This window comes from Lagopus leucura, unplaced genomic scaffold (assembly GCF_019238085.1).
Source record: "Lagopus leucura isolate 7727_CA_CO unplaced genomic scaffold, USGS_WTPT01 Super-Scaffold_100157, whole genome shotgun sequence".
In the NCBI taxonomy this organism is placed as follows: domain Eukaryota; kingdom Metazoa; phylum Chordata; class Aves; order Galliformes; family Phasianidae; genus Lagopus; species Lagopus leucura.
In genome coordinates, this window is record NW_024962334.1 from 14905088 (window position 1) to 14926229 (window position 21142).

Consider the following 21142-nt stretch of genomic DNA (forward strand, 5'->3'; position numbering starts at 1 on the left):
GATTTCTGCAAATAAATGGACTCTCATATGGTCTTCATACAGAACACTGAGCTGTATTTAGAAATCAGAAATAGGGAAAAGAAACACACAAGAAAAAATAGACAATTAAATTTTAAAGCTACAAATTGAAATACTACTTCTCAAAATCTCTCAAAAATGATGCAGAATCTCAGCAAGTAGGATTTTATTTCCCCTGCTGGCAAGTAATGACTATTTGACGCATCTATTTTAATGTTTGGTGGGGGGAAATTGGATTTTAGTGTTATTTTGAAGGCTCTGTTGAAGAGATCACAAAAATATTCTGTGTTATAAACCATGTTCATTCTCACAGGGAAAGTTTTCTTTAGATATGCAGAAAAGGCCAAAAGAAATATTTATGGGAGGTTAGTCCGAAAAATTCTGGCCGGCCGGCCTTTATTATGCTTCCTAACAGAGTGACTTACAAAGAACAGCTGGAACTAGATATAAACCCTCTGGAAGTAACACTTTTCCCTTTGGAATTAATAAAGTGACTTTATTTTTTGTTGATTCATTTGTTTTACCCTTGTTATAATAATCTGTTCCACCTTCCCCATACTTTGGGATTTTAACTAGAGCGTTATTAATTCTGCTTGCTAAGCACATTACAAATATCAAGGATGTGTAGACCCTTCAAGTCCATCATAAACTTCTTTTGGGGTATTTTTGTACCCTTTTCTGCTTCAAGGAATGGACAATAACCATGACTTCTTGTTATGATGCCCAAATCCCCATCCTACACCTGTCTGAGCTGTTCCATGAGATAAGCTGTGGAATACACTGTTTTCACAAATCTGCCATAATGCAGTGCTTGTTGAAGTATTCTTATCCTTCTCTTATACATTTTTCTCTTTTCATCAGTGGTCATCATTTGAAAACAGGGAGAACCAGTAGAATAACATACAGGTATTGCTACTCTGGGAGGTATCAGAGGATGCTGTCATCCTGTTCCTTACTATGCAGTTGTGCACTATTTTTAAAAACAACTGCTTTGTGAATAATGCACCTTAACATTTAGAGTCACTTTTACAGCGAAAAGCAGACATTTTTAGATATGTATTTTTTAAACAGAGCTGTATGCTTCAGATCAAAGCACAAATGACACTGCCCCAGAAGAAAATAGCTACAGAAATTAAAAGATTACACATTAAAAAGTAACCTGACACTTTTTATCCAAGGTAGCTCAAGATATCAGGGTAATAAATCTGAAATAGCCACCAGTTACAAAAACAAGGCAAGTTAACTCGAGCAATAAAAAAATATTATAGTTGCCATGATAAAATACAATCCCAGTGTGATCATTAACTTTTTTTTTTTTGAGACATATTCCTTGATGCTTTTGAAGCAATGCTAAAAAATAAAGTAATTGCAATGAGCATCTGAACAGTTTTTTTTTTTTTTAATTCATTTTCTTAGTCTGAAATGAATGCTGATACCTCATAGATTTAAAACAACATGATTCTGCACATTAATATCACTGCTCTTATGCTCATTTTTCAGATCAATTTTTGCTGCTTGCTGTAAGTTCTAAAGAGATCCAGCCAGGAGAAGTTATTTAGAACTCTATCTTATTTTCATTAAAAGGTTATAGCAGACTAGGAGTGGATGAAAGTAAGCCTATATGGGCAGAAGGCAAATTCCATGGGTAATGCAGTAGAATGGGAAGAGAGCCCAGATTTCTGCCAAAGAAGCTGGAAACATTTGAGAGGAAAAACGTTCAAAGATAGCATTCCTTATTCCAGTATTCATCTCACTCACGTGTTAGCATCACTGCCATGTGCCTATGGCAACAGACTGATGCATCCCTAACTTAAACAATCAAAAAAATCACTGGCAGCCACTTATAACAAAGATATAAAGATGTTACATCTTAAGGAACTTATTTCCCCACTTGAATTTAGCACCCAGGCTCTCAGTGGTTTCAGTAAAACCACTAATAGAAGAAACAGGATGAAGCCTTTCTTTAGCTACTCCCATACCCCTAAGTGACACTACAATCATTAATACGATACTGACCACACTCAGTGCTTCCAGAGTTTTAGCTGTGAACCAGCAAGTACAGATGTACCACCTTTCCTCTTTGGTTACAGAGCAAGGCAACATCTCAAAGAAAATAGCACGCATGCTGCAGGCACTTAAAGGTAGTAGAACAGGATATGGTCACTAACCAAGCAGATGCAGTGTTACTGAGCAAAGTCATTAGGTATGTGAACTCAGTGCAGTTTACAGCAGACTAACCAAAACAGAAGCATAAAAAGCCTGTGCAAACTGCTTTAAAAAACAGAATCCTTCCAGCACCAGAGATACTGTCCTTGCATTCTCTCTGCCTATCCAAGTCATTTTACATTTATTAAATATTTTAAAGAAACAGGAAATCGTGATTATCCAGAAATTCTCTACCACCTTCCTAAACAAACTGATCTTGTGAGCACAGAATCAAAAAAACAAAGAAAGAAGCAAACAAACAACTACAAAAAACACCAGTAAGGCATTTTTTTTGCTTACACTATGTGAGCATCTGTGTCTTTGCATTTGAGCATGAACATGGGGAAGAGGGGATGACCTCCTTTAAAGCTCTTTCTATCACTCCACATTGTAGAGTGATGCTGACAATCTTTTCCCCTCTGTTGTGCTAATATTTGTTCCCTGCTACTAAAGCTAAGGAGATGGCACAAGTACTTCTAGGCAAACCTTTAAACAAATGGAGATCTTAGATGGATGGAACTTGTGTAACTCCTTACAGTTGGGAAGATCGTGGCTTCACCATTTGAACAATAAAAATGCCAGAGCAATACTGAGGAGAAATATCAACTTCAAGGTAGTTGTCAGTAGTGCAAGAGGCATCCATAAGGCATCCTCACTGACCTCTCAATCCAAGCCAAGCCAAGGTGTTTTCCCACTCCCATTCACTCTTACCTATGTCACCACAAGATGAATTGTGCTTTAGCAATCCTTTCTGTGTGATAGGCTTTCACAGCCAAAATATGAGGGTTGGATATGTTGGTTGTTTATCAGTTTTTTTAGATAGTAGAGCAAGAAACGAATTAATGTAATAATTCCAAATTAATAGAAGAGATAAGGCTACAAACAGGGTTTAAAATTGATTATTTTGGAATATGTATCTGTCAATTTAAATTGACAGCTGCACAGCCATTTAAAGTATATTTCTGAGCCTCATGCATTACCCATTTTGACGCAGGGAAAAAGAAATGAAATGAATGCATATAAATGAAACTGTAAGAAATACACAGAAAAGAGAAGGATGGCAACAGACACCTATCCTAGAGGACATCTAAAGAAAACATGAGGGCAAAGTTAGGGAGATACACTGACTTAGTAGGAAAATCCTGAGCTGTTGCTTTAAGTGGTGTGCACAGAGATCTGCCGTTTGCTTTATGCCAGCTCTTCTTGTTTCTAGCAAGAAAGTTCAGATTGAAAGAAGCTAAAAAAAACACATTAAACACTTTCCAGATATTATTCTCTCACACAAACAACTGGTATGAGGTGCCATAGAGACATTCTCTTGCCAGCAAGAAGGGAAATAGTACACACTGGCAATAGAGGATATATTTTATGAAATCTGCCACCTTTGACAAGACAGTCCAAAATATGGCAAAGTTTTAAAAAAGCATTATTTAGGTAGGATTTCTGACAATTCCTATATTCCAGCAATGTAATACATGAAAATGATACCTAAGGATGAAGTTCTTATCACCTTTGAGAAAAGGTTTACTCTATCACTCTGAGGTATGAGATGTACAACATTTTAGCAATCAAGCTGTGGTATCTCAGTGAAGAGGAGAAAAAGAGAAGAGTGCAATATCTCTACAATTTAGCTATACTGTCTCCTGACAATCTAAAATGCGACGCTGCAGATTTAATACATAAATGTACCTGCTTAGCATTCTTGACTTTCCTTTACTGTAAATTAAGCTCTATACAAAAGTAAGGGGGGGGGGGGGAAAGGGGGGGGGAAGCACATAGTAGAAAACATCCTGTTCTTTCTGTAAAATGTGAAGAATAACTGACTCTTTTATGACATGCCTTCCTCCGAAAATAGCAATGATTACACCACTCGACTCCCACACAGCCCCCAACCCGACTTTTTGACACATAGCACATTATATGTTCTCAATCCCAGAGGATGATCCAAAGTTTGACGATAGGATGCCCTTCATTGCCCAGAATACAAACTGCAGAATACAAAAAACAGAACCTAGGAAAGCAGGCAACCCTGACATTTTATGACATTAATTCCTCTTTTAGAGCCCAACGTGACAAATATATTCTTTTTTTCCCCACCCTCTTAGGAACTCCAAAATCCACAGCTCTCCACGTTTTGGAAAGATGCTGCAAGTCAAAGCAAAGATAATCTGCCAACTACAAAGCACATGTGTGAGCAAGATTTTTTTTTTTTTTTTGGTCTTTCAGGCAAACAAGATTATATAGCCTATTCTCTTTGTGGGGGATGAGGAGGGGGAAGTGTTAACATTGCAGCTGCTGCAGAAGTGGAAGCTGTAACTCCCTGGGAGCTTGTATTGACTTTGTAGCCAACCATGCCATTAAGAGACGCTTCTGTATTACAGAAACTGCTCCATTTGCTTTTTATTTCCAGAAAGAGAAAAACTTGAAATTCTGACTTGCTGCAGTCAACTGAAAGTCTTACAGCATATCTTGCAACATTTCATACAAGTTCCAATTCAGCTCAATATCCTGTCTATTGAACATCGTATTCCTGAATAATAGTTTTCCTTCACATCTGGTGACATTTAATTCTGAGCTTTATCACATTGCTATTGCCCAATTATTTATTTTATACACACAACTTCCTATTAAATGAAAGAGGACATATAGCAAAGGTAGGCTGGAATCACAACCATTTTAAGTAGCTTTCATTTGTAAGGAGCTTATCTTTATGAAATATGATTTAATAGAAAATAACTCCTCTTATAATGATGACCTAAATTTTACTAAAACCAAGAAGGTGTGTATCAGTATTTTAGGGTAAGATATACACTGTCACAGTTCGGCTTTCTACATATGTTGAAGAACCACATCTGGCTGATGTATTTATTTTGTAATGTTTAACTATAATAGAAAATAGATGAAGTTCAAATGAAAACACTATTTAGACTATGCCAACAGAGCATAAAGCTAAATGAAGTGATTTTGTATTGACTGTAAAACATATTTGCTAATAGTAAAGTTACCAAAGGTCACAACATGAAATAATGAAATAATTATTTATCTTAAGAACTGTGTCAAAGCAGATGCACAAAGAAAAATGCAATTTTTTGATTTTCCAAAACATCACACAGCACATTTTATTGATATTTTATCATTAGTGTAAATAATTCAAAACCAAGCCAGACAACCAAACAGAAAACCAAACAGGAAATCTCCAGCTCACTCTTTTTAATCGCAAGTCACAAAAGGGCTTTTCACTATGACAGCCAACTCACTTTACATTTGCTAGCAAAAGAAAAGCAAACAACAGTATCTTGTGCATTGAAACGACTGCTTTGTTATAAAGGGAAGGATTCAGAAAAAAAAAGAAATGATGCTGCTGTAAATACTGTACATCTTGTAGACTCAGTTCAAAGTCTTACGCATTCTTCTACAACAGACTGAAGTTTCACATTCATCTCAACAAATCAATCCACTAATAGGCATCAGTCATCAACACCTAAGTAAAGATCTGCCATTTGAAACAGCTTTGATATGATTGAAGACTCACACATGGTCGTAAGTATGACAGAATAGCTTAGCTATTAAAATGTTTTATCTAGCAAGGAACTGTTCATCCCAATTGACTGAAATACTCTTTGAATGCTTTTATTGCAAGGCTACTTCACTACGCCATACTTTAATACATAGCCACTGGACTTACATCTTCAGACACAGCACAACCACATCATCGCTTATTCAGATTCTTCCTCACATATGCTTTTGTCAACAGACCAAAACAATATGGCTGACTGCCATTTACCACCAGTTGCTTAGCTAATTCAATACCAAAATGTACTGGGATTCATTGTCAAAGCTGCATGTCATCTCTCCATCTTTTCTTATAGTACACCAAGAGGACAACCACACCTGCTGGAATCAGTGGGCAAGACTGGATGGATCTGCCCCCTCCCACCTTACACCCACTGCTAGAGACACCACCACAGGGCTGACCATGTCAAGCCAACTAAAAAGAAACCCAAGATGGCCATCTGTAAGCAACAGCACTGTGCCTGGCCGCGAGGCAACAAGGTTTTCTAGGCCTCCCTCATAAGTCATTTCAAAGAAGGTTTTAAGCACACCGTAAGTCAGAGTACCTGACAGAACAAAACAAAAACAAAAAAAAAACAACAAGCAAGCACAGAATAAGGATATATGATGACGGCCTCTATTTCAGCACATTTCCACTGCATATCATAATGGATCACCAGAAACTCCCTTGGAAGATTAATAATAGTTTGTGCATGTAACATTTTTCCTTCTCCATTATATTCACAACATGTTAACAATTTGCAAGAAAAAGAAATCAAACATACCAGTAACTGCTGCCAAGATTACATCTTACAGAATCAAACAGAATGCTGTTGATTTAATGCCTCAAATGAAAGACAATTCAATTTTTACCCTGGATCTATTAACATGTTGTATATTTCATCAGCTTTTACCATCACTTCTGTTACCAGGAAGTGCATCATATCAACTCTACATATATAGGCAAACATGTCATCTCTTATCTTCTATTCAAGAACTGCCAATTAGCACAAAGCAATAGCTAAGTTTACCACAGTCCTCTATACAATTTTCATGATTCCATATTTTCCATTTCCATATTCTAAAATAATAAAATCCATGTGATCTTACCTACAGTTTGGAGGAGGGTCTAATGTAATTTCTGCAAGTTCTTTCTGAATCCTTAAGAGAAAAAAAAATATATATATATTATCAGGACTTACTTTTGCAAAATATTTCTTTCAACTTTATGAACATTTCTACAGCAGTCAAATATGATAAAATATAGTTCTTGACATTGCTAATAGAAAGCTGATGCTAAAGGAGTTCATGAAACTGCCAAAGATCAAAATGCTAGAAATCAAAACTTAAAAAAAAAAAAAAACAAAAAAACGTGAGCATCTAAGTCTTGGACTAACTGTTCCATGTACAGATGCCTAGAAAATCCTGCTTTTCCTGTAGGTCAGTGTGCTCAGCTCCTTTGCTCAATAACACAAGTTAAATGCTTCATATGCCTCTATTTACTCCCTACCTATCTGCCTCTCAGCCTAGGTCCCACTAGCCCTGCGCCCCCTAGTTTGTTGTCATCTGAACACCTGCACAGTTCCCTACCATGTGCTTCAGGCCACTGATAAAGGCCTGCTTGCAGCATGTACCCAGCAGCTGCCTCTTAGTTACCAGCACCCTATGGAGCTACTCCTCTAGGCCCTACAATATTGTTGTTAAGGATTTGGATGCTCTTCAGGCCTGTGCTACCATGCCTAGCACTTGGATTCTTGTTCTGCTTCATATCTAGCAGTATGTAGATAGTCCATGCTAGTGTTTGCATGGCAGTGAGCATTTTCACCTACAGAAAAGACCAAGTGTGAAGGATAGGAGCTCACAGAACCTCCGCATTAATTTGTAGGAGCTTACAGTTACCAAGCCATATACAGAAGTGCAATTGTCATCTTAAACTATATCCCAAAGCCTTTTTATAGGCTATTTCAGGGCAAAAACATAAGTGTTTAGAAAGAGGAAGGAAAAGAAAGTGTACCCTCAATATTTTCTTCTCTCTTCCTCCTGCACAAGGTCTCAGATAGTACAGATGCAGATAACACTTTATTTTACGGCCATACTAAGAAAGAAAAACTGCACAATAGCACGACTCAAGTTCCTTGCATAAGTGCTCAAGCCACATCCTAAGATCTCAGATCTGATGTGAAGTGCATACACATCCAGTTCAAAATGACTGCCACCCTTTTTGAACATAATATTGGACAAAAAAAAAAGAAGTGGTATATGTGTATAATCAACAAATATTAAGATGTTATAATTATAAAATAAACAAGAGAGTTTGGCAAAGCAGACTACGATAACAAAAAGAAAATAGATAGAAAGCTTACCCCTAACCTGGGCTCACTTACAAAACTCCAACAGAGCAGATCTCCAGAAGAGATCCTTCCCCACTGGTAGCCAGCTCTTAAATAGGTCTAGGAGGGCTGGAGCCTGGCTCCACCACTTCCGGCAGCACAGGAGAATTGCCTTCACCTGTGCTCCTCTGGTGACTCATGGCTCGCCTCAGGTGATCAATCAGAGGTTCAGGCCATGACTCAGCAGTTCCCGTACATATATCCAAATAAACACTTATACAGCAAAAAGAAATGACCAGTTTACACTAATTCTCTATAATTTCAAGATCTAAATACAATCTTACATGCTAAGGAGTCTCACAGACACCTTTAAAGTTCCCATTATGCCAGTATGAGTTAGCTTTATGGCTGTAAAGAATCAACAAACCAAAGACTGTAGAGGAAACTGATGTAAACCAGAAACTCCAACTCTTTAGCAATTAAATTCTAAAATAATTAGGACATACATCAGTAAGATTTGTTAATAAAGAATATTACTTCTATCCTCTAATGCAGTTGAAAAGAAAAAGTAGTGTTTTCAGACTCCCCAACTTCTCTTCCAACCTCTGTCCACTCCACCCCTACATATAGACATCAGTTATTCCTGTAGACAGGAATAAATTGAATGTTTATTTGCTTATATTTACATCTCCAGGAAGTAGAATTTCCCCAGTAAGCATCATTTCTTTCTTGTAAAAATACAAACACAGACTGCTTAATCAATATTTGCAGAAACTCATGGTAACACTGCAAGCCCAACACATTTTTTAAAAGGAAAAAATCTGATTAGTGAAGTCCAAGTACACCAAACACTGTTTAAAAAATTTGCTGTATTTAAACTACCCTGACTATTTGCATCTTTCAAAAGGGAGGAGATCTTAGAATCATAGAATCACCAAGGTTGGAAAAGGCCTCCAAGATCATCCAGCCTAACTGCCCACCTACCACCAATATTTCCTCACCTTACATCAGTGGGAAATGCTTAAAATATTTCTTCTGTCTATGGCAAAGTTTCGTCATGTTTTCAAAATTTACTGTATCACTATTCCAAAGCACAGAAAATGTAAGTAGCATGAAATCTCCACTAATTTCATGTTTTATAGGTTTATTTGCTTTTTCTACAAACTGCTTCTAAATTCTGGTAGATTAGAAAATCATGGCATTAAACTTCTGGAGTCAGAGGTTATTCCTTTGCTGTACATATGAAAATAGGAGCAGTTAATACTTCACTGCATTATGATGTGTCCTTGAGACACCAAGAATGGGCTTGCAAATATAGCCTAAGACCTAGATCAGAAACCTTCCATTTGTCCTCCTAAATCTGAATCCATTCACTTCCATTCTGAAAACAGATGGGTAGAGTCTCCTTTCTTTTTCTTCTTCTGTTCTGGTTTAATAAAATTAAATACATTTCAATTTCAAATGCCAACAGCACTGGAATGGTCTAAGATTGAGCTTTTCCTGCGATTCAGGAAGCAAGAACAAAACACTTTGCTGTTTCAAGCAATAAGAATTGATCAGATGATACTTCATGTTCAAAAGTCCTAATTGCTTTAGAAAGTATCTAAGATAAGGAGACGTTTTACTTGCGCGCGCGCCCCCCCCCCCCCCCCCCAAAAAAAAAAAGCTGCAACATTAACACCACACTCAGCAAACTGTTCATGCCTACTCTCCTGCTACTACTCAAAACAATGTATACACCTTATATCTCTTTTGTTGTAACTTTAATTTACCTTGCATTCCTGCTGGGAGCACATTCATAAACAGTCTCTTTACAGCAGCTGACATGCAATAGCTTGCTCACATGTCACGGCATTCAAAGTTACAATTAAATCATCAGATAACATCCCAGAGAGCCTTGCTCTGATAGAGACCTCCAACACTCAAGCTAGCCTTTGTCTGCATGAGTTATTCCACTGCTCTGGCACTCACTCCAAATCTCTATTGAGTTGCCTTCAGAATCTGGCACAAGAGAAGATGTGCCTCATTTCCTTCACTGACCACAGAGGATTCACCACGAGCCTATGCGGTCTCTGGCAAAAAAAAAAAAAAAAAATAATAAAAAAACACCCACATATTTTTGCAAGTCCTCTCTGGCACTTCTTTGGATTTTCTGGCTCAGTGCAGTTATGTTATTGTAAAGGAAAAAGGATTCTATATTAAAATTATTAAATATACGATGTGTGTGTATATGTAAACTAATGACATACTCACTGGTTTACAACATATTGAGAGTAGGGGGTAGAAGTCTCTCTAGTAATCAAAGCTCTGAGCAGCACATGTAGGACATTTAACCTGCAACATCAGATCTGCTGTTCTTTGTTTGATCTTAAAAGACATCGCCTGACCTCTGTTTGTCTGTCTCCCTCTCTCCCTATATCTATATAAAAATATAAAATTACTATTACCATGTTTTCCCTCCATTTTACTAATGGGAAAGAACAAACGTACTTGCCTTCAAGTAATAGTGCAAAGGTTAATCTTCCCCTAACTTCAGAAGCACAAGAGTACATTGTGGATTTCAAATATTATTAATTCTCACAGACATATATTTACTGGTGTTCCAAGCCTAGGGGGACTGTTTGTTGTTTCCTTCATGAAACAGTTAAAGTTTGCTAAAGCTAAGGGACAACTGAATACATTAGAAGATTTCTCAATGGGATTAAAAGAAAAAGAAGCAAAAAAGGACTATCTGACAATAACCTACTTTACCACATCTGTTTTTCTATAACACATGCCTCTTAACTCATGGAAATGACATGAACCAATACACCATAGTGAAGTATAGGTTATCTAGGAAATACTAAGAATCACTGGTATAAATTTCAATCTTACAGAAACTGTGACTGCACAGGAAATTCATCCAAAGAAAGTTAAATTCCTGCTCAAAGAAGAAAAATATTCAATCATCATATTAGATGCACGTGTACAAAGCATCTTTCTTGTAAGAAAGAACAATCCATTTTTCTACCATGGTCAGCAGACTGCTTGGAAATAGCACTATGATAAACAATCCTGAGGAAAAAAAAAAAAAAAAAATTAAAAAAAAAAAAGAAAAAAAGAAGTTCATTTTAGTTTGTTTTCTAACAAATGTAACCTATTAATTTATAAATATTTCTTTTTTTAATTTAAAAAAAAAAAAAAAAAAAAAAGGAAAACCTACAACTGAGATTTTAAAGTTCACAATTCATTGCAAGCACAGATATTTATAAAAAGAAATCCTGGACTGGACACTTAGGTTGACAGATTTTCAACTATCAGCTTCAGGAGCAAAACAATACATTTATTTGTCGAGCTACTGTGTCAGCCAAGAATAGTTACACTTTTCTCAATTCAAAGGTCAGGCTAAGATTTGCTGCTTGAGAGGTAACAAGATGCCTGCTGTTTTCAAGGACAGCAATTCAATTCCATGTCTGAACTGTAATTGTGATATGCAGCGAGTTTCTCAATCTTGACATGTTAGGTAAGAAAGGTTGCTATTTAGGGTGATGCCCTCTGGGTGAGGAAAATTGAAGGACCGGAAACTGTACGACATATGCTGTAAGCTATTACACCTGCATCGCAGCTAACCTTAAAAGTACTAGCAGAGAAGGACTGCACATGGAGGCGTTCTGCCTTCTTGATGCCACCCATAGCGAAGCTAACATAAGAAAAACAAAATCACTGCCACTTAAATACACATTCAAGCAGTCCCACATATCCTTCATAACAAAACCATTTTGAAAAGCATTAAATTGCTAAAGCAGCACACTCCTGCATAAGGCATGATAGCAGGGTGTTTACACAAGTGAAAAAGAGCTCTGCTAAATCTTGATTTATATGAAGTCAATACTACTGAAAACTCTTAATAAGTAGACCTAATTGCCTAATTCTTTTAACCACACAGTGAAAAAGTAGAACAGAATCATGCCAACTACAAATGAACAAATTCTTAATTCTAACCCAGGTAGCAGAAAGTAATTCAAAAATACTGTGATTACATTTCTGTACACAAGAAAGGTCCCTTCAGGTGTAAAAATGTGGCTTCCAAATTCAGGTTAGAATGAAGCCCATAGCCTGTGAATTAGACCAGGGAATGATTTAATTCCAGTGCTATATTTACTTGCTAGCATTCTCTGTTCTAAACAGAAGTTGAGGCTTTGGTCAAAATTCCTTCGTTATTGCACTTTCTGTTGTTTGGATTTTTTACTGATGTTAGCAGAGTTGACTGTTTTAACTAAAAGGTTACTGCCACCTTAGTATAATGCCATGAAAACCACAGAATTCAAAAGCTAACAATGGAAAAAGTTGCTGAGCACATATCCAGTCTTTTTTTTCCCCTCCAGAAGGACAGCTGAATTACTTCAATTTGTTTCAATTTTAAAAACGTTAATGGTCAAAAACTATATTCAACTGAAGGAGCATAGCCTTATTCTCAATATCATTATTATATATTATATATATTATTATATTATATATATAATATATATATTATTATATTATATATATTATATATTATATATATATTATATATCTTATTCTTCAATATCATTCATTTCTAATGAAAAAAAAAAAAACACATTACAGAAATCGACTATATAAAACATCATCAGCATGAGATGTGATAATATATTTTCCCTCCTTTCATGTTACTTCTCTCCTTTTATTCCTCTACTTTAATTTCAGATTTTCCTTGTCCTCCAATGACTGATTTTCCTTCCTTGAGGTTTTATTGCTTTTAATCAAAAAGCAAAGAAACAAAACCTGTTATACAAATACCAGATCAGATTAAGAATGTTTACAGAAACGTTATCCTCACTGTAACATGCTGACAAAACTACTGAATAGACTACACAACTACAAAAACCTCAACTATACTGCTGTAAAGACTACATTGCTGTGATTCTTCCCTAGTTTTATGACAACCAGCACTTCTGAAAATACATTTATTAAGTGTTATTTATTGTTCGCTTATCTACAGAAGCCTTATACTTTTATAAATCATCTCAGCTTTTATAATGCATAATCAAAGGCTTTTCTTCAATATTAGTAAACGTGAAACTCTCGTTACAGACTAACCAGCAAAAATGTACTGATGTCAGCAACTGGCATAATTAGCTTCAGCAGAATCATAAGCAGATATGATTAAACTTTAAAAGGTTTAAGTAATTTTATCACTCTGAAATGCATGTTGATAAAAGCTCTAAGCTTTGAAGATGCAAAGCTAAGATTAATAGACCAATTTCTGACATATCATTATTAATTTTTTAATACGATGGTGTCCACGGGCCCTTGTTGGAATCACAGAGTCATCACATCAGACATTGTACAGAGTCTTCTCTAAAAATGTTAAAAATTGGAGTTGAGACCTTCACATTCCTGTCTAGTCCAATATTCCTTATACTAAAAAACAGCAATAGCAGCAAGCAGACAGAAGAAGTCCAGAAACTACGATGACTGTGGGAATTAACTAAATGAGTAGCACTATGGCTTGAAAAGAAAGCTTTTGGTTTGTTTGGTTTTGGATTTTTTGGTGTTTGGTTTTTTTTGTTTTTGTTTTTTTTTTTTTTGGTGTTTTTTGTGTGTGTATCTTTTTTTAAACTTCTTTTTCTTTTAGTCATAAAAAGAAACTTTGGCAAGCTCTGCTGACTATCCTATAACCAATACAACTAGATAATCTCCGAACAGCATCATCAGTAGGAATGGGTGTTGACAAAGCATCTTGCTCCAGAAGGAGAAAAGGCTAAGGCCTCACAGAGGCTGACTGCAAGGGAGGTGCCTGGGGCAGGACAGAAGCATGCTAATCATGCACTGGGCCTTGATGCTTCCTTCTCCTTTTTTGTGAGACTCTGTGTGCAATTCTTTTTTCCGCACTGCAGCACATATCCAACATCTTTTCTTGCAGTTCACACTGCCTTGAATTAGTGAAAAACTGGATCTGGGACAGTCTGCAAAATTGATCTCATCAGATTCTGCTAAAAGTGTTTAACTACAACCACTGTAATCCCATCTGGATTCTGCTATCTGGACTAACACCAGTAAGTACTGATAGAGCAACACTAAGCACTAAGTTCCCCAAGTCTGCACCAAACATAACAGTCATTATCTGGAAATGAACACAACCACATAGATGTCTTGGAAACATTCAGTGTCAGGCTGGACAGGGCTCTGAGCACCCTGATTTATCTGTAGGGTGTCCCTGTTCATGGCTGGGGAGTTGGACTAGATAACCTTTAAGGGTCCCTTCAAACTCAAACAATTCCATCAGAATAATTTCAATAGTTGTTCCACTTTTCCTTTCAAGAAGTAAAGAGATGCCAAAGAAATAGGTATTAAAACAGACCACAGTTTAAAATAATGAAACCCAAGTGCACTTGTTGTTCACTTCAGTGTCTCTGACCTGACCATCTGGGAAAAGGGAACACAGTACTTTACAGCAGTAGGTATTACAGTAGTCCTAACATGCTGAATTACTGAACTGTCTGAAATGTTTATGGTTAATTAACTGTAAGTTACACTGACAAGTTTCAACATCAGTCATACATACACATACAGAGATGTATTTTATAAGGCTACAAAACTGTCTGAGTTTTACTAGCAATAAAAAAATGTCAGCTTTTATCATGCAGGCTACTATTAAAACCATGTGAAAGAGCCAATTTGTCAAAGAAAGGAAAAAAGTATATACAGGTCTCGTTATCATGACCAGCCTCAGAAGACTGTTACACTGACATAGTAGTGCTACAATAAAACAGTAAGAAAATGAATATATCGAACCAGTACATAACATCTGATGGCCAGCTGAACAACAAGAAAGGGAGAGAAAAAGACAGAAGGAATACTGTACCTTTTAGCACTGGTTGACAGTTTAGCAGCTGTTTTGCTTGATATTTTGCCCTCTTTTTTCTTGGGTTGAACTTGTTCCCTTTCTTGTTCGGGCTGAACACCTTCGCGCTGATCTCCATCAGAGCTGCCTCCACTAGTGCTCGGACTGTCATCAACTCTCTGCCCCTCTGCAGACATGGCAGGTGCTGCACTGAACCAAACACAGATCACAAAAGTCAGCTTTTCCAGAAGATGCTGTCCAACAGTGTTTCTTGCAGGAGGAAATAACACACAAGATCCATGTCTCCATACTAAAACACTTGCATTACAGCACTTTGATCATCTTACTACTGAATAGTTTTGCCATAAACATCTTAACAATAATTCAGGAATTGGTCGTTTCAAATTCCATAACAAATATATATGAAGAGAAGATAGGTTTATTATTTATGGTAATCACAAGTTATTGTAGTTAAGCACAAAACATGATTGTGTGAGTACTACACCATTGCCATAAAAGAGATTTTCCCACCCCTTGGTCATACTATAAGTTAACTTTCTCATCACTGTGCCACCAGCTCACATCTCACACCGTTTGTTAAAAACCCAGAGCTACTGGTATCTGGAGACTCTGCTATCCCATATGAAATAAATCTATGGGTTCATTCCAAGTCTATAACATTGGTTTCCACATTACAAAATCCACATCTTGGCACGCTGGATGGAAACGCAGAAGCAAAAGGCACTAACAGAACTGTTTGTGTTTACTAAACACTACGCTTCTGGGAGGGGACACACAAAAGTATTCTCTGCCATGAGGCAACAAAGCTGTCAGGGATCACGAGCTAAAAGGAATCCCAGCCTGCTTCCAGAAGTCGAGCTCACAATTTACACACACACTTCAGATACCGGTTAGCTATTCTCACTATTTCCTTCCTTTCAAATAGTATAACACTATGGCAGATGAGGAGCTACAGCTGTTAATGCTTCTCAAAGCGTTCTAATGAAGGGCAGACATCCATGAAAAACTTTCTGTAAATTAGCCTATGTGGTAGTGATGGCTGCTAGAAAATTGCAAAAAACAACCCCCAAACCAACAAACAAAACCCCCCAGTATCACTAAGGCAAAATCTGGAGCTGACAGGGGCACGTTATCTGTCTTCCTCTAGAGCATAGGAGCCACCTTCAAGGTACACAGGCCTCAACATCCCTCACTCACACCCACACAACCCCACACATCAGGGAGGTTTTCTGATTGAATCTGACCAAATCCAGAGTCTGCTCCAGAGTTTTACATTGCTGTGAACTTCCACTTGCTTTTCCTTTTACTTAGGTACGGCCACCATCACAATTAAGAGCCAAACTATTCACCTTGGCAATCATACATTTATAACCTCCAGGGAGAAGATTAAGGGTAGTGGGTTTTTTTTTTTTTTTTTTTTTGGTCTAATTTATGAAGCTAAACAGAAAGGAGAACGTGCAAGCCTGAGACGTTCAAGATAATTAGATGCTGCAAGAAATAGCAAGCAATGGATATGGGATGAATTTTCCCTCATCCAGTTTACGCTACATTTGGACTCAATTTTTGAAAATGGTATTTTTGAAACACATTTTCTTGCATAAATTTATATAAAACAAATTCACACTTCACTGCATAAAACAACTGAAATAACAGCAGCTTTGACTCCTAAAATTAAAGTAAGAAATTGTTCATCCTTAGCAGAACAACCTTCCCTACTGTACAGCTACAAGATGATACTGAGCACAGTTCACATATTTACATGAGTTAATGCCTCTGTATTTATGTCCTGCTTGTCAGATGGAATGATAAAACAAATTGAAGATTTAGAGGTAATGGAGCACAGAAGTACCATATTCTGACAAGTCAAAATATGCATTTAATAACAGTGCAATTTTGGTTGTAGGTACCTGTTTTCTTTGCTTCTACATACAGTGAAAATACCACCTGATCTCTTCCAATAGCACTTTTGATAGCCTTTATTTACTTTAGATTTTAGTTCTGAACTTTGCTTAACACATCTTATTTTCAAGAGAAAATTCCCTTCCTGATGTACATACACACGCTTTAACACTGCAGGCCAGAAAGTTAAAAACATATTTAACGAAGCCTGCATGCATGGGACATCTGCTGCAAATAATCTTGGCTATAAATATTACTATTATCCCAAACCAACTGCATTGCTGGGTTAAGTTCAGGTTACTATCCAGCAGACAAACACTGTAACAGTAGCCCTGAGCATATAATTACTGTAACATGTAATGCCAGCATTTACAGCAGGAAAATGCTTGAATCTGTCATTTGACGTCTGGCTGCCTTCTGATTTCCCCCCTTTTCTCTGTGACACCCCCGGGCGCTCTCCCCATGCTCTCTCCTCCCAATGGCCGCTATTTTAGAAATGTGGCACAGCTGAAGGGATGCTCCGTGCCGCGCTCCGAGTGCCTTCCAAAGGGCCCCAAGTCACACGCTCGCAACTCAAACTCAGGAGGCAGATAAACAGATGAACAAATAAGAGAATGGAAAAAAACACCGAGAGGCGGATGACACCGCTGGGAAGGCATCTCGGTGCTACGAACGGGAAGGCAAGCACTGGGCGCTGCTCGGTGCCGAGAGCAGCAGCGTACCCGCGGGGCGAGCGGGGTGTGGGGATGTCCGGCTCGGGGGTCCCGACCTCCCGCCCCGCGCCCCGAAAAGGAACGGGAGGGCAGAGACCGGGAGCCCGCCTGCTTCCCCCGGGATGATTCAGCAGGGCTGGGATTAGGAGTGGAGATTGTAAACGGAGGAGCTCCGGAGGAGCAGCCTCGGTCACAGTCAGCCCCGGGCACTTCTCTCCCTCCCCGCCTTCTCAGAAGGGAAAACAAACACGTAGGCAAGGAGTGCCCCCCGTAAACCCTGCGGCCGAGGCAAGGGATCCAGGCGGGTCTCGGGGGGACGACGGGAGGGGGAAGGCGGGGGGAGAGGGGGATAGAGAGTGGGGATGCCTCCGTCTGCGGTCCTGATTTCCCGCGAGTAAAGACGGGTTGAGAGCGTCATCCTCACCTTCATCACCCGAAGCCCCGGGGCCGGCCACGGGAGGGGGCACACGAGGGGACGCCCCGGCCCGACCCGCAACCGGGACACGGAGGACTGCGGGAGGGCGGCGTCGGGGCACGGCAGGGGGCACCGAGGGGACGAAATGGGGGGGTGCTGACGGTGGGGGGCGGGGTAGGATGGGGTGGGAGGGGGGACGAGGAGTGCGAAAGGAGAGCGGAGAGTTGCTAGAGGGCACCGGGGGAGGATGGGGCCGGGGGCGGGGCGGGGGAGGGGTGCTGGGGATGGAGGCAGGGGCCGGAGGTTGCGGGGGGTCGGTCACGGGGGTGGGGGGGCCGCTACCTGCGAGCGGAGCTCTCCGGCTGGCGCGGGGCGCGGGCGGCGGGACGATCCGTAACGGCGGCCCCGGCTGCGGCCGGGCGAGGGGCTGGCGGGGGGCAGCGGCCGCTCACTGAGTCATGAGCCCGCCCCACGCTGCCTGCCGCCCGCCCGCTGCGCTCCCTTTCTTCTTTCTGCCCTTTTTCCCCTCTCCGAGCCGAACGGCGGCCGCTGCCCGCACAACCTCGACCGCCGCCGCTCCTGCCCCCGCCGCCCGAACAGAAGTGAAGCTGCTGTCGCCGCGCGCGCGCGCGCGTCCCTGACGCCGACGCCTCCGCGCGCGCTCGCGCCAGGCCCCCTCCCCGAGCACCGCGCGCGCGCCCGGCAGCCAATTAGCCCGGCCGCCGAGGGAGGGGCGGGGGGGACGGGTGCGCGTGCGCGCGCTTTCGGAGAGGGTGTGGGGAAAGGGGGCAGAGCTGGCGGCGGGAGCGCGCGTTAAAGGGAAGCCCGGGGCGGGGCGGTTGGAGCGAGGAGGAAGGACGAGGCGGCGGGGTGCGGGGTGGGGAACCGAGGGATCCGCGGGGGGCTCTGTGGCCGACGGAGGCAGCGCGGAGCGGGGGCGACCGCGCGGCTCGAACTTTCTTTGCTCCTCTTTTCCTTTGTTCCCCCGGCTCCTGCCCGCCCGCCCCCCCTCGGTGCACGTCCGCGCGGGCAGCAGAGGACGTGCGGAGCCCGGCGGTGTGCTTTGGGGTGGCACTGCTCCGAGTGGGGCGAAACCCTATGGGCGCTCTGCGCCGCCGCCCCGTCCCTTACATCACAGCCGGGGGCAGCTCGCCTCTGTTATATAAACTTGCATGGGCTCACCGCCACCGGTAGCCAAATACGCGGCTTTGGGTACGGAGGTAAATGACAGCCCCGAGTATTTCCCTCTTCTTAAGGGAATTTGAAACCGTGCTTCTGTTGTTCTACATTTAGAAGGAAAAGTTTCTCTCTGCCTCAGCCGTGGGGTTTTGTGTTTTTTCTGACTCATGGCAAGGGCGGAGGTGCAGCCCGTGCTGCCTAGTAGGCAGAGATGGGGAAGGGAGCACCGCAAGGACGCGGGGGGGTCGGCAGTGTGAGCAGCGCCCGCGTCCCATCGCCGGCAGCTTTCTCTGCACATAAAGTCCATCTTGCTCCTGGCTGATGAGTTGTTGTGAGGTAACTTGCTTTATTTTCTCTTCCTGTCTCTTTCTGAAATAATCCAGCAACATTTTCACCTGTACTTAAAAGCACAGCAGTCAGCCAAGTCTTCTTATTTCATGTGCAGTTACAATCTATTTTTCTGCTGCTAATGAGCTTCCAGCGTCAGCTAGGTGGGTTCCTATCTGCTGGCATGTGTTGACTTCTCGCAATTACTAATAACTCAGTAATTAACAGAACACAATGCATTGAAATTGCTTAAAGAATGCAGATCTTGTGCAATCAGTGCTTCTTGTCATGCTGGAAGGTTGCTGGCCACACTGCACACTCCTGGCATCACTTTATATCCTTTTCTAAACTGATTTGCATCATGCCTTTTTCTTCCAGGCATTCCAAAACTAGACTCCTAGAAGCACAGGGGAGAAGGACAGTGAATAGCCTAATTCAGACAGGGGTGGGATGGGGACAGTGTCCCAGAATTTGGGTCATAAACTCCCAGTGCCAAAAAAATCAAGGGAGCGCTGAAGTGTTCCAGCACCAAATGAAGGGTTTGAGTCACTGAGAGCTGGGCCCAGATTTTACTTTCGGTGAGTAACCACTGGCCCAAAGCTGGATCCTAGGTGAATTTAGGGACAAATGACTGAGGATGATGGCTTGTGCTGCTTCCTGACCAGGACTTTGTGATTGTAGAGGTGGAGGATTTTTAAGGAGACACTTAGAATCACAGAATCATTAAGGTTGAAAAAGCCAAGACCCATTCCCACCGTGCTCACTGAACTGTGTCCCTAATTGCCACATCTACCCTCTTCCTGAACATGTCCAGGGACTGTGACTCCACCACCTCCCTGGGTAGCCTGTTCCAATGCCTCACCACTCTTTCTGAGAATTTTTTCCTTATATCAAACCTGAACTGCCTCTGGTGCAACTTGAGGCCATTACCTCTCATCCTATCACTGTTATCTGGGAGAAAGGCTGCCTCCCACCTCACCACAACCTCCTTTCAAGTGTGGAGAGCGATATAGTCTCCCCTGAGCCTCCTCTTCTCCAGACTAAACAATCCCAGTTCCTTCTGCCACTCCTCATAAGACCCTTCATCACTTCATTGCCATTCTCTGGACGTCTTTCCTGTAGTGACAGACCCAAAATTGAACGCAATACTCAAATCTCACCTGTGCAGTGTGAAGTGAAGAAGGCAGTATAGTCAACTGCTCCCAGATTCATCCTTTTGACCTTCCAAAGTAATATATTTGGCCTTCAGATGTTAAATGTTACACCATTTTGTAGTATTCAAAATCCTCTGGAAGACTTTTTAAGTACGGTTTGCATAGGGTGAAATCCTGACCCTTTTGAAGTCAACTCCAGCGTTGTTCTTCACCCGGAGCTGGAGTGTTACACTGTATTTTCCCTGCTTGGCTTTGAGTGGCTTCTAAAAGCTGGCGCTATTTACGGCTCTGGGTACATCCGAAGGAATCTTAACTCCTACAGAAGCTTACAACTTACTCAGAGAGACACACCGGGTGCAGCTCTCCTGCACAGGCAGTCGCACCATCAGGCTAAGTTATAGCTAAGGACACTTCTGTTAAGGCCTCTTGATTTAAAGTGTCTGCTATGAGGGCAGAGACATCAATCAAAACCTGTGAAGTTGGAG

General features: G+C 40.8%; 1 protein-coding gene across 2 annotated transcripts in view; it reads right to left on the reverse strand.

Annotated features, from left to right (window-relative positions):
- Positions 1-18407, reverse strand: part of LOC122189663 (ubiquitin-conjugating enzyme E2 E2) — a 205922-nt gene extending 187515 nt beyond the window's left edge. Inside the window, exons 1-3 of one of the 2 annotated variants that reach the window (XM_042889003.1) lie at positions 18340-18407; positions 14971-15159; positions 6886-6936 (exon numbers count right to left, since the gene is read on the reverse strand). In XM_042889003.1, the coding sequence (XP_042744937.1) occupies positions 6886-6936; positions 14971-15146 (227 nt within the window). In that variant the 5' untranslated portion in view covers positions 15147-15159; positions 18340-18407. The remainder of the gene's footprint in view (positions 1-6885; positions 6937-14970; positions 15160-18339) is intronic. The other variant, XM_042889004.1, reaches the window with a different exon arrangement.
- Between the last annotated feature and the right edge of the window lie 2735 nt (positions 18408-21142).